Below are 13,994 nucleotides of genomic sequence, written 5' to 3'. Positions count from 1 at the left end.
GAATATTAAGTGACACATACACGTAAGAGGTTGGAAATACGGGACGGTTGGTAATAGCTGACGTTCCTACGGTATATGGTTGACAGGTGTACACAGACAGGCACACAGACACAAATAATACACGGTCATTGGCACACTGGTATGTGGTCTGGTCTAGAACCTAAAAGACAAAAGCAAACAAACAAGTTAAACAGCTATACCCAAAACTAGGAATGTCTACAATTGTACAATTGTTCATTACAACTTACATATCTGTCATGTTGAAGATGAACGATGCCCCCAGAGTGTAGCACTGGCTACTCTAGCTGTTGGACAAGGGATGGACAAAAATACATCAACATGTATTCAAATACCCTAATTTTAAGTCAAAATACAAATACATTAGCCACACCATGTATCAAAATAAAATACTGTATTTTTGCATTTTGAAAGTACTAAAATACTCTTTAAATGGGGCATATCACTTTGCAAACATTCCATATCTGTCTATTTAATCTATTCCTTCATCAGCACACTGACTCTGTTGATTATGTGGACAGTGTTTGAGAACAACAGCTATTAGTTTTACTAAAAATATGTGGCAGTATTTTACAAAAATAGACACCTATAAACTATTTTGATACAAAATACAAAGCCATTTTCTTCTTTAACAAAATCAAATACAAATGACAAAATACTATTTTGTATTTGAAATACTTGTATCATTATAAATGCATGTATCAGACATACTGCCCATCCCTGGCTGTTGGCTGCAGCAACTTGACCTACCAATTTCTTTTGTGTTTGTGTTTTGTGTTTATGTCAATTTTGATGCAATTTGACCACTTTGCTATGTTGCCCACCCAAAATTTCTACCAGCCCACCCAAATGGTTGGCTGTGAATAGTTGTCATTTACATCGACTTAGGTACTAAGTCAACAGTACAGCACACGCAGAGTTTGAGGAGTCTGCAGCAGTGATGTAGGAATATCATGGCAATAGAGGCAACAATATTGGCAAGTGCGCAGTGACAAGAAAAGAGATCATCACCCGGTGATACACATGGGTGGTTTGCTACATGTCTGACAGTTAGCATTCAAACAAGCACATTCAGGACTGAGGGTCAATGAACAGTGGTAGCTCACTGGCTCAAAGTAAAGAAAGTTCAAGAAGTAACACCTGAACTTGTGAAGTGGTACAAACTAACCACCAAACATACTGAGAGCCACAGAATGTGGGCTTAAAGCAACCCAATGCAGTTCTATTACCTTAAAATAACGGCTTCAAACTCTGACATATCATTTAGAGAATGAAGTCTCTGACATCAATGAAGTCTCTGTCAATGCATGCCCAGAATATTACACTGTGTAAAGCTGTTGATCAGGTAGGATCATCAGGAGAAATCGTCGGACATCCATTAATTTTGTTATTCAGCACCCCTGGTCAAAAATAGGTTCCCGCGCGCCTGAAGTGATGGTTAAAATTCTGTTGGGGTGTGTGTGTCTGTGTGTGTGTGTGTGTGTGGGGGGGTATTATGTTACTCATCTTGCTCTGGATAATCAGAATCTCTGATCACAAGTGTGCAAATTACTTATTGGTTTTACCAACAATATTTGCCAATATTTTTAAACTACAAAAATACATACCTATAAAATATTTTGATACAAAATATGAAGCCATTCTATTTTGCATTTGAAATATGTAATACGTGTATCATAAATACTGCCCATCCCTGAGAGTAGACATCACTTGTTCTGAGATAGCCTACCATCTTTGGTTGTGGAGATGATGCAAAATATAGGCTTAATTCAGTGGAACATTTGGTTGCCACGGCGACCAAGAGATTTTTAATAAGGGTTTTATATCTGAAAATGTCCAGGGCTCCAAACTGTACAAGTTCACTAAGTTTCATGCCTTTATGAAAGAATTTGACCTAATTTTGACACATCACCTGTACTATGAAAGTTCAGTAAAACTGCCAAAGGTGCAGCTTTTGGCCATTGACCTATGCACAAATAATTCCAATTTTGACAATGTTCCACCACTTTTCTGTTACAAGTTTTGGTTTTGGTGATTTTTTCTCACAGATTGCCTAGACTATTTGGCTTAAAGAAGACCCAGTTAGATTGAAACCTTTTTTGGGGTGTGTTTTAGCCATTTGTAGCCAGAATGCGGACGTTCGTTCTTCTTTTCATCTTACTGTGGACTCTGTCCTGCCGCTGGCCCAAAAACAGCCTCTGGCCTCTGCTGAACACACCTTGGATGGGGAGGTCATAGTTTCACATATGCCTTGCAAATATTTAAAGACAGCATCTTAGAAGCCAAGCCCAGGAGATGTGGTTTCAGCTATGGGCAGTGTTTCCATGTGAATGTTGTCCTGATTGAACCATTTAGTGTTAGTATTTTGGATGCATTGGGTATTCAAACTCCTATTTTGATTGTATGGCAACCCACATTTTTCATGTCATTGCAATTACAGTACAATTCCACCCATTACCAAATTTCAGCTTGTAGGCTAGTTGATCAACGTTTAGCCTTTAGCCTATAGCCTATTTTTTCCATGAGAAAAATCAACACCAAAACATACGTATCTGTAGCCTGTACGTATCTGCAGCCTGTTAGATTGCGTCCTTCGCGTGAGTGAGCTTTTAGGCTACTATTTGCCTGTGTGCGTGTGTGCGTGTGTGCGTGTGTGCGTGCGTGCGGGGAGGGAGGGAGGGGGGCCCATTCAGATTTTGTGCCCAGGGCCCGTGGTCATGATAGTGTGGGGCATGCATTTATTCACAAGTTTGGACTCGGATGACTATAGTAATAATGTATTTCTGGAATGCTCGGAACAGGAAATTAGGCCATATCTCAGCCTAACCTTTTCAGTAAAACTGATAGCTACTCATGGTCATGAATGATTGTCTCGATGAACTTGATTGTAAATACTGTTTGTAGATTCGGTGTCTGTTTCCCACTCTATGGTTTGTATCAGTATTTCCCAATGATGTGGTTATCAATATCTGGAAAGGTCTCTCTCTGTCAGGCACAAGCCTACACACACATGCACACACACACACACACACACACACACACACACACACACACACAAGCACTATTTACACAACCTCTGACTCTTTTACTTGTGCTCAAAATCAAACACTGCTCACAAAGTGATCAAAATGATGTACACTATCAAGCAGTTAGTAAGCAATACACTAGATTGTTCAAAACATATACAGTAGTTCCCAGGGAGAGGTACATTTTTACAGTATTGGCTAAGGTAGGCATTTCCAGGTATGTTGCCAATAATTGAAGCACATGTATATCTGTTAAAAGGAAATGCATTTCTTTATGTATTTTCACTTTTCAGAATACATTTGTTATTTGATATCACTCTGTTCTCAAATTTACAGGGGAAGCCAGGTGTGTGTGTGTGTGTGAGAGAGAGAGAGAAAGAGAGAGAGAGAGAGAGAGAGAGAGAGAGAGAGAGTGAGTGAGTGAGTGAATGAGTGAGTTTGTGTGTGTGTGTGTGTGAGTGAGTGTGTGTGTGTGAGTGTGTGTGTGTGTGTGTGTGTGTGTGTGAGTGAGTGAGTGAATGAGTGAGTGTGTGTGTGTGTGTGTGTGTGTGTGTGTGTGTGAGTGTGTGTGTGTGTGTGTAAGTGAGTGAGTTGAGTGAGTGTGTGTGTGTGTGTGAGTGAGTGTGTGTGTGTGAGTGAGTGAGTGTGTGTGTGTGAGGAAGAGAAAGAGAGTATACACGTCTGTAGTGCAGCCTAACCGTCCAGAGTTATTATGCAATTCCTATGTGTTAATCATTTATTATCCTGAGTCTTTTTGAAGCCAATATAAAGGTTGCCAGTACTGCTGGGTCATTTCCTGAACTGAGACCATTTTGTGCAAAATTCCAGAATTGAATTGAAACTGGCTCTTAAATTCGAATTCAATTCTTGAATTTCACTTGCATTTCAATTGAGGTAGCAAACAGGAAGCAGAATTGCAATTCGAATTGTGCGTGACTGACTGAGACAGCTTGTAGGATCTCAGTGAAGGTAAGTGTGTTGCTTGCTGGGAAATGTGAGCGTGGTTGCTCCACATCCCAGGTATCGATAACTGCCGCTGAATGAATTTGATATAGCACTCAATGGCCGTGGGAAGATTTGTTTGTGAGATAGGTCAAAAACTCATATTTGACAGCACTCAGTTGTGTGTGTGTATGTGTGCATGATTGGCTGCCATGTCTCTCATTGACTATATTTTATGCTTTGGGCTTCAATTTGTGTGTTGTCAAGACAGGTTCTAACTGTGACCTGTACACTTCTTTTTTCTTTGTGTGAGGATTGTTTGAGTTGTCTTTGGTTCAGAATCAGTGCCACTGTCTGTATATGACCATAAAGCTAGTAAGAATGTGTCTGATCCTGAGTGTGTAGTAGGGGTTAGTGTATTTCGAGTAGCTAACTTTGACTAGTTTCTTATTTGCTTGTAAAGGTCCTATACAAAGAGCATGGAAAGCCACCAGCATTTAGCTCCATTCCTATACTAATTTGTGCATACATCGGTGTATATATCAGGATGTGCTGGAATGGTTTTAGAATATTGTCTGAGAAATGCAGTGTAGGAAAAAGCCATTTGTGTCTGCTTAGTTTATACATTTTTAGGTGATAGGGTTGCTGCAGTGCTTTTTCCATTAGAGGGCAAATGCCATTGCTCAATGCTCCACTAAAATGGCAAACATCATGGTACAAGAATGATTATGCAATACAAATCACAATTCTTTTGGAGTAATACAATGATAGAATAATAAAACATTCACCTCCATGATTATCATAAATAAGATGTCATGGTGGAAGTAAACAAACAACACTTGAGCTTTTTAATGAGCCAGACAGCGCTGAACATTTATTGGGGCGGTGAAGTGAAGCGTACAGTAAGTGTTTGAGAGAGGCCGTTTAAAGAGGCCGTAAGGGCCAGAAGATGATGCGGAGATCGGAGGAAGTATAAAAGCTACGCTGCTGACAACTGAGTCAGCAGGTCGTTTTTTTGTGGAAGTGCAACATCCTGTGACTCATAGAGGCAGCGTAGAGCTGAAATGTGCCATTAGGAAAAGTGAGGCGCCAGACATCAGTCACTGTGATGGAGCCGCTGGCTCCGACTCTGGGCCGGGTCAGGGCCAGCTCTGTGCCAGAGTCAGCTGCGCTCTGGAGAGCCTTTCATCAACTCATACTGTGATCCCCACTTCCAGCCAGCCCGTATCTGAATCGGCACTTTCCTAATGCGCTTACTGTATGTCGAGTTGTTTGAAATTGAGTATCGCCGTGCAGCTGTGTCCCTCTCCACGGGTCTCTGAAGCTCACTTGAGTTTTTTTGTTTGTCTCGCGGTATTATGTCACAAGCCTCTTTGGATAAAACTGTCAGTCAGAGGGATGAGTGTTAGTGTAAATTGTCTTCTGTTGGGAACCTGTGGTGCATCTGTAGCCCTGTGCTGCCTGATGTTGTAATTACAGCTTAATTTTCTTTCTGGAATTACTGTCGGCAAACTCATAAGAAGTGCTTTTCTGTCAACTCAGTGTGTGTGCTCAGCGAACAGTGAGGACGGGCTAATCCACTATGCCCATTCATGCCACCCAAGACACCCAGACGGATGAGTCCCCAGAGGAATGTGTGTGTGCTAAAATACTTAAAAATACGAGACACTATTTCCTTTCTTGATTTTATTTTGTCATGCATGGAAATAATGGAGAAGTGTGCGGACTCCTTTCTCCTGCACCTGGGATATGCACAATGGCCTACATAAGGCTTTGCTCTTCTCAGTTTTCTCATTATAAAAATAATAAAAAAAGATGAAAAATAAGAAAGAGCCTTGATGAAAGTCATATATGCCTGGGGTAGAGAGCCTCAAATCAATTAGACTCATGTAATCTTTGGCCACAAGATGGTGCTGCCATGCTTTATGGTCATCATGGACGAATTATGAACTTTCAGGCCCCTGGGCCCAGATGTATTAAGGGCCCCCCACTAATTGTCACATATGTGGGAGGGGGGGTTTGGGGGTCCTCCCCCAGAAATGTTGTAACTTATTTGATGTGATTTCCTGTATTCTGGTGCATTTTGGTGATGGCCAATACTAAATTCAGTCAGATTCATAGCCTACATCCTGATTTGTTGATATTGAGGCAATGATTCATGCAATGGCTTGAGCTTCAGGGCCCTCTGACCCCTTGGGCCCCTGGGCCTGGGCCTGGGCCCGGTAGGCCCGTGCAGTAATCCATCCTTATGGTCATCAGATGCATAGTTGAAGAAATGCAGGTCACAGCTTCTGCTGGTGGTTGATTGTGTTGTGGTTTGCAGGAATTATTGTCATGAGCTCATGATAAGCGCAGTGCTTATCTGCAACTTGGGAAACATAAGTTAGCTATTTTGAGTTAGTGCTGATTGTTGGCAATGTTTGACCTACATTTTGCTGTACTTCTCTGTTGACATAGTTAAAATGAGCATAAACGTCATGGCAGCATGAACTTAAGACTTTATATTGTATTTCACACAAATAATCAGTTAAACAAATATTCATAGTAAACAACATAGTTATGCAACAAAGGCAAAGGTTGAATCTCTGTAGTAATACCTTACTAGACCTGACTAGACCTGATACTAGACTGAGCTTTACTCAGTACAGACTTACAGCGTGATAAAATTGAACTGCAGACACATAGATGGAGTATGTCGTTGATTTGAAAAGGAATTTAATGTAAGACTGTAAATTGTTTGATAGACATACATTTTTACCAACTGTAAAGTTCAGAGTTTGCTTCCAGAATGACCAGTACTTGACCTGGCTGACTATCAGCAGTTATGTAGGAATTGTTACCCTCGCATCACTATTGAAAACATATTCATGAGACTGCACCATGCCGCAGTTGTGGGGAAACGTCAGCTACACCAACAACTATGTGACAACAAGATGGCGCAGTTATGCTTTCAGGCCATCAGAGGCAATGCAGCTGTTGAAGCTGTGAACAAGATGATTTAATATTGGGCAGCCCAAACTTTATTTTATATAAAAAAAATATTGTCTGAAGGAGGTCAGCCTAGAATCACTCACTCATTTTCTCACACAGCTGTTAACGGGCAGCCGCTAAAATCACTATGCAATCACACAACTGAGTCATCCTTTTCCTAAAAAACGATATATATAGGAGATCTTTCTTTTCACGTGATGCTATGCTATGACATAGCATAGTAATATGACTATTACTATTCTCTTCTTCCCTCACTCACTCTCTTTCTTTCCCTCACTCTTTCACTCTGTCTGTCTCATTTAGAACACTGGAGGTCAAACATGGGCACGATTGAAGAAGGCAACAATAACAAGGCTTCTCAGTCATCACAGAAGGTTTGTTTGAGTGTGTGTGTGTGTGTGTGTTTTTGTGGGCATGTGTGCGCACATACAAGTATCTAGTATATGTTAATGGGCAAGGCTTCTCAGTCATAACAGAAGGTTTGTTCGAGTGTGTGTGTGTGTGTTTACCGCGCGCGCGCGTGTGTGTATGTATGCGCAAATACAAGTATCTGCCGATGTTAATGACTGTCTCACAATGACCCTCAGAGGTTAAAGATGTTAGTTAAGTGAAACGGTCCAGCCATAACCTCAGCTGTAAAACCCACATGCTCTCTCTGAGTGTCCAGAATTGGTCCACGTGAGCAGCTAGAATGCACTGCCTCCCGTTGTTCTTATAAGCAGGTCAGTGATTGTAACAGGTGAAAGCACTTGACACAGAAAATGGGAAGGGGGTTGGGGGTGAGGGGTCGCAGTGGGGACTCGGCATAAAAATGGGCCAGTTTACTGTGTGTACTGCATGTGACCATAACGTATGTCCAGTTAAAGCAACACCAAAGCACTTTTTCTGTCGCACGCACGCTATTTGTTTATCCAGCACTGGCTTTGGAAATAACGAGGTCTACAGACAAGGTAGAATATGTTGCATGATTTTATGAAAGTATGATGTATTGCGATATCAGAAGCAAGTCAAATTTGTAGTTTCTTATGTCTCATTCCATCGAACTACAGATCCGCTACCCGATCTGGCAAACTTGCATAGTGCGGTTATATCCGATAGAGGGTCGCGAAGAGAATGCCGTTCACCCTGTTACGAGTTGATGAACCACTGAAACGATTTTGGAAACAATATTTTACTGTAAGGTACAAAAAACTCTTTGGTGTTGCTTTAATTGACCTAGCAGTCATGCTCACTGGTGTTGCCCTCTCACAATGCTTGACCTTGTCCCACTTACATTCAGCAGCCTCTGCATTATCTTATCATCTTTATGGGGTCTCTGGTGATATCATGCAGTGTAGTTAATCCTATGAAGTTACTAGCGTTATCTCAATGAAATAGATACAGGTTGGGCCGTGTCTGGTACAGTCAAGGTAGTTTCTTCAGATTTGGGTAAAAGGGTCAAGGGATATTGATGTCTCAATTGCAAATAAGGTGTTTTTTATGCATCTTTCCTCACGAGTGTAGTTGAGCCGATCAGGTATTTCACTGTTGTATGTGAGTATGTGCAGCTGTATTCAGACAATAAAGCACAGTAGTGTTCTGATTGTAATAGGAAGTGCCGGGACGTAGGATGATTATGCACATTAAGGATGATCATTCACATGCATGTTCAGCGACAGCTCTCCTGTCTAGATCGGTCTCCACTGGGGATTCTAATGGCCAGGAAGTTCACAGATGACCCATGCCAAGAAGCTGTGCACATGGTGCCTTTTCCGCATCACAACTCACACATGCATGTAGAATTTGTCTCATGCCTACTGAGTCTTGATTATAATAGCATCCTGTCAAACTCAATAAAGTTTTCTAGTTTGAAACACTTGCCCTGATTTGACCTGCAAGCTTGCGGCTTTAAAGTCGTTGTCCTAAAATAATCCCTTTTCTAAGGCATTCTATCATTGCCATCACAACCCAGAAAAAGCAAAATGGCCTTTAAGATTAATTTACATTGGTGCTTTGAGCAAGCATAATTTAGATTCAGTGAATGAGGCCCCTGTCCCTGTCCATGACGATCAATTTTTAAAGAAGTATCTGAGTGTAACACAAGCCAATTAATGTGCAATTAGCTTTCCAGTTGTAATTAGTCAGAGGTTTTGATCATCATAAGTGTCCCAAATATGGATTTGTTCTGTGCCGGTCTTAATTTAAATCAATAGTGAGAAGAAGTTGTCACTTGGCTTGAATATACTACATAGGCAGTCTGCTTTGTGTTAGCAGAAAATAAATAAAATGAAAATGAAAATGAACAGAAAATGTTCCCTCACATTGTTATGATGACCTTCATGTTCATTTGAATCTTATGAACATTTTACAGTCAACCACAAGGGACATGGTTTGCATTCTTGTTTGTGGTCCTTGAGCAAAAGGTGGTCTTTATGATTATGTAATTGAATTATCATTCCATTGAATTTTCCTCCCACTCTTGTTTGCCGAAGCGGACTAAGCCACTCTTTCACTGTCACTCAAATCACACGCTCATTTCCGAGTCTAAAAATACATCCCGGGTGGCTCGCCACCGTGCTGGCTTCTTCAGGAAGCAGAAGCTGCAGCCTTGCTTGCCGAGTGAACTTTAGCCTGAGGGTGTCAAAGCCACCACCATTTATTCTAGCATTTTCCCTTCTCTCTCTTTCTCTCTCCTTTCTTTCTCTCTCTCTCTCTCTCTCTCTCTCCTTTCTTTCTCTGGTTCTCTCTCCCTCTTAGGTCTTTCCTCCTTGTAGAACTTTTCTCCAGCTCACTGTGTCTCATTATGATTCCTTACCTCTGCTACATGCTGTCTTCCCTCCCCTGCTTTACCTTCATCTCTGCTTTTCTTTTCTTTTCTCTCTTTCCCCCTTTCTTTCCCTTCTCCTCTCTCCCTACTCTCCTCTCTGTGGTGGGCTCCAGGTGTGGGGACTGTCACAATAGTGCTCTGTGTGGCACAGTGTGCAGATCCCAGGCATGCTCAGGCAAACTTGCTACAGCACTGTGTGTGATGAAAGACACATCCAATCCAGGAATCTTGTCTTCCTACCTGTGTCACTGTGCATTCTTTGACTGCGTTTGTGGCGAGGGACCATGTCTATAAATTAGCTTTAGTGTTCTTGAGGTAACACCTAGATAGCGAAGGGTGTAGGAATGTACACACTAGCAGATATAATTCAGTAAGAACAAGCATTCATATTTGCACTGTATGTGCATGGTTGTTTGGGCAAACTGTGTGTGTGTGTGTGTGCGTGCGTGCGTGTACGCGCACGCATGTGCATGGATAGCAGCCTTTTCGAAATCATGCCTGTGAAAAGAGCATCTGTTACACATGGGCCGACAGGCTGTTGAATAGCATCTGACAGGCCTGCTTGTATTGCTCATACCCCATTCAGATGTTTGCCATTAATTAACATGGATTTGATTCGCAGATGTCACCTCACATTAAAAGCCATGAGTCACAAACATCAGTAATGGATGGGTGCCAGTCGTCATGGCGTTGGAATGTTTTTCGCTTATTTGTCAAGTCTGAAATCCAATCATCTGCAATTACGTCTCTTTTTGACTCGTCAGTGGCATTGCAATGCGTATGAAATGCTCACAAGGGTCTACTAATGAAGTGGCTTGTTTATCTCTAGTGCTTGTCGTAAGATCAATACTGTGAGTTCATGATACTATCAGTCAATTAAAGGAAGGCAGCACTGGTGCACAGGAAATACATGGGATTTCAGTTCCCCTTTCAAAATGATAATTTGCCTTAAACTAGTTGCAATAATAATTGTAAGTGTATGCTACTTTCCAAATTATCAGCTTTGTAAAAACTGTTTATTTATCATTTAGTATTTAGCTGTGCTTGTTATGAATGTTCTCAAAATTAGGTAAAATCATATCTGACAGTACTGTACCTCACTTTAAGTAACTAATGGGTACATTTGGTATGCCAATATGCCAGCATGTAGGATAGTATACGTAATTTTTCTGAAAAGTTCAAAGTTTCACAGTTTAATGATACATTTATGCAAAGCATGACCGCTTTAAAATGCAAGATAAAATCTGTCTTGAAGAGTGAGAGAGAGAGAGAGAGAGAGAGTGTGAGAGAGAGAGAGAGGCAGGCAATATTTGAACACTAACATGCAATTTGGGCTTCAGGTATAATGAGGCTTCAGAGTTTGTGGCTTTCGGCTTTGTGGCCTCCAGCCCTCCTCCCATACAGCAGATGGATGTGGACCATATAGAGCTTACTGTTTTATCAGTTTGGACGATATAGAGCTTAGTGTTTTATTAGTTTGGACCATATAGAGCTTAGTGTTTTATCAGTTTGGACCATATAGAGCTTAGTGATGTATCAGTTTGGACCATATAGAGCTTATTGTTTTATCAGTTTTGGTTAGGAATCTAAATAGCTTTCTTTTCTATTTTGTTGACTGGGTTATCAGCCACCATCTGCACAACATGTTTCTGGTGTATCTCAGAGGCAGCTACTAGGTTGACCTCTCTTGAAGACACATTTATTATCTCTGATCTTGAGATAGCTTAATTGATGCTTGATGCTAATTGTATTTAATAGCAATTAAATCCAACTAGCGTCAAGTGCATTAAGTCCATGCGGCTTGTTGTTTACAGTTAAATGTGTTGATGTCTCTCTTGCCTTCTCAGTCTAGCTGTATTTCTTTCTCAGTTCCTGACATGTCTCTGTGTGTGTATATGTGTGTGTGTGTGTGTGTGTGTGTGTGTGTGTGTGTGTGTGTGTGTGTCCACTCCACAGGGCCTGACCCTCTGTCTAATAAGTGCAGCCTTCTTTGGTGCGCTGGGCTCGTCTTTCCTCTACGGCTACAACCTCTCTGTAGTCAACGCACCCTCAAATGTGAGTACCACGATTGCTTTCTCCCCCTTTCATACACCAGATGCGTCAAAAGCTTGGTCTTCCCAATGACTCAGGCATCGGAAGGGGCTGTCTGAGTTTACAGGTCAGGTGAAATGACCCGCTGTTTTGATCCAAAGGAATGGCACGTCTTCTTTGTTTTGCCATTTAACGAAGTGCTGTCACTCGGTTAGTTCTGCTGTGATTGTTGTTTAATGAAGCCTCTCATTCGCTTTAGCACAATCAAAAGTCAGCCTCTGGAGCCGTTGATAGTCAATGCTGTGTGAAGTCAAAAGGCAATCCAGATTTGCACAGTTTGGATGGCTGGGAGGATGGGGAGTGTTTCTAACACTTCTGACACCTTTGATTCAATCGCTGGCTCGCTTGGGCTACAAGCTCCATTCAATAGGGCCAAGCACCGTTGCAGACTCTGACCCTATTGTGTCTGTAAGGATTATTATTATTATTGGGGGCGAAGCTGCGAGGCAACCCACAGTGATTCTACGTTTTCTTATTATTATAACGAAATGCTCATTTGCCATTGAACCATACAGTAAAAAGTTGGGAAATTTTGCACATTGATTCGGTACAGTAATATGATTAATTTCACTAAGTTTCATGTCAAGTGCTCTAGCGCCACCATTGTGTCAAATTTTGCATTACATCTATGCGGTTAACGTTTCAACCGTACACATTGAGGTATATTTGGAATACTTGGATGAAGCCGAACTCAACGCACCCCATGATGTCAATTTCCACCATATTGGACCTTACGCCATATTGGATTTCATCAAAAACACTTAAAAGTTTTCAGAGGTCACAAAATGTGTCCGATTTTCACGAAACTTGACGCAGATCATCGTCAGACCATGACTCATAAAGGCATTGCTTTTTGGAGCCATATTCAAAACCTCTCGGCCGTCACAACCAATCAAGTTTGGCAGTCAGTGAAGTAATATTTCAGCAAAGCTTTTACGTATCAAAACCAAACTCAATACATGGGGTCAGGACCCAATAAGGAGGATGCTCAATACATTTGATGACTTTTCACCTATAGGTGGCGCTATAATAAGCAAAATCACGTTTTGGCCTGTAACGGGTGATGTGTTTGGAATTAAAACTTACTAGTGGTGTCTGTTAATACTGTGGGAAGTCCTAAATCCGACAGATGTGAATTTGTGACGTCAACATAATTGATCCAGCTGCCATATTGGATTTAATCAAAAACCCTTAAAAGTTTTCACAGGTCACAAAGTTTATCCGATTGTCATGAAACTTGACGCAGATGATCGTCATACCATGATTCACAAACGTATTGCTTTTTGGACCTATATTCAAAGCCCGTTTCCTGTGACGACCAATCAAGTTTGGCGGCGAAGCTGCCAAACAGGAAGTGACGTGATATCTCAGCAAGGCTTTCACTTATCAAACGCACGAGCCAATCAGGAGGACGGCCAAGAAATTTGGTACATTTTGACCACTGTGTGGTGCTATAATCACAGGAAGTATAGTCATATTTCAGCAACACTTTGACATAAAAAATACAAAGTCAGTACATGGGGTCAGGACCCAATAAGGAGGAGGCTCAATAAATTTAATGACCTTTGACCACTAGGGGGGCGCTATAATCACAGGAAGTGGGCTCATATTTCAGCAATGCTTTCACGTATCGAAACCAAACTTAGTATATGGACTTGGGACCTTATCCTGAGGACACAAAATAAATTTGGTGACTTTCAACCACTAGGGCGGCGCTAGAGGTACAGAAGTTTAGGTCATATCTCAGCAATGCTTTCACGTATCAAAACTTGGTTCATGGACTCAAGACCACATCCTGAGGACACACAATAATGTTAGCAACCTTTCACCACTAGGGGTGCTATAATTTGCAACACTTTCTCGTATTGACACCAAACTTGGTATGTGGTCTCATGATTACAACCTGAGGACGCACAATAAATTTGGTGATATTTGAGAAGAGCGTATATGTAGGGGGCTATTGGGGTGTGTGGGGGAGGAGGTTTATCTTTTTATATATGTGTGTGTTTGTGTGTGTGTGTGGGGGGTGGGGGTTAATTGGGTGTGTGTATAATTTAACAACATTGCGTTGCCAGGACAACTCCTGCTCAACTGCTTGGCCCCCTCATTGCTGCTTGCAG

General features: G+C 41.5%; 1 protein-coding gene across 3 annotated transcripts in view; it reads left to right on the top strand.

The window, feature by feature from the left end:
* The window catches only part of slc2a9l2 (solute carrier family 2 member 9, like 2), a 179,223-nt gene that overhangs the window by 14,436 nt on the left and 150,793 nt on the right, over nucleotides 1-13,994 (top strand). The window contains exons 1-3 of one of the 3 annotated variants that reach the window (XM_048231048.1): nucleotides 3,230-3,247; nucleotides 7,281-7,351; nucleotides 11,740-11,838. In XM_048231048.1, coding sequence (XP_048087005.1) covers nucleotides 7,298-7,351; nucleotides 11,740-11,838 — 153 coding nt within the window. In that variant the 5' untranslated portion in view covers nucleotides 3,230-3,247; nucleotides 7,281-7,297. Of the gene's footprint in view, nucleotides 1-3,229; nucleotides 3,248-3,885; nucleotides 4,014-7,280; nucleotides 7,352-11,739; nucleotides 11,839-13,994 lie in introns of those variants that run through there. The other 2 variants (XM_048231046.1, XM_048231047.1) reach the window with 2 other exon arrangements.

Source organism: Alosa alosa, chromosome 21 (genome assembly GCF_017589495.1).
Source record: "Alosa alosa isolate M-15738 ecotype Scorff River chromosome 21, AALO_Geno_1.1, whole genome shotgun sequence".
NCBI lineage: Eukaryota > Metazoa > Chordata > Actinopteri > Clupeiformes > Clupeidae > Alosa > Alosa alosa.
The sequence above is the reverse complement of the archived record's forward strand: the minus strand, read 5'-3'. Positions and strand labels throughout refer to the sequence as shown.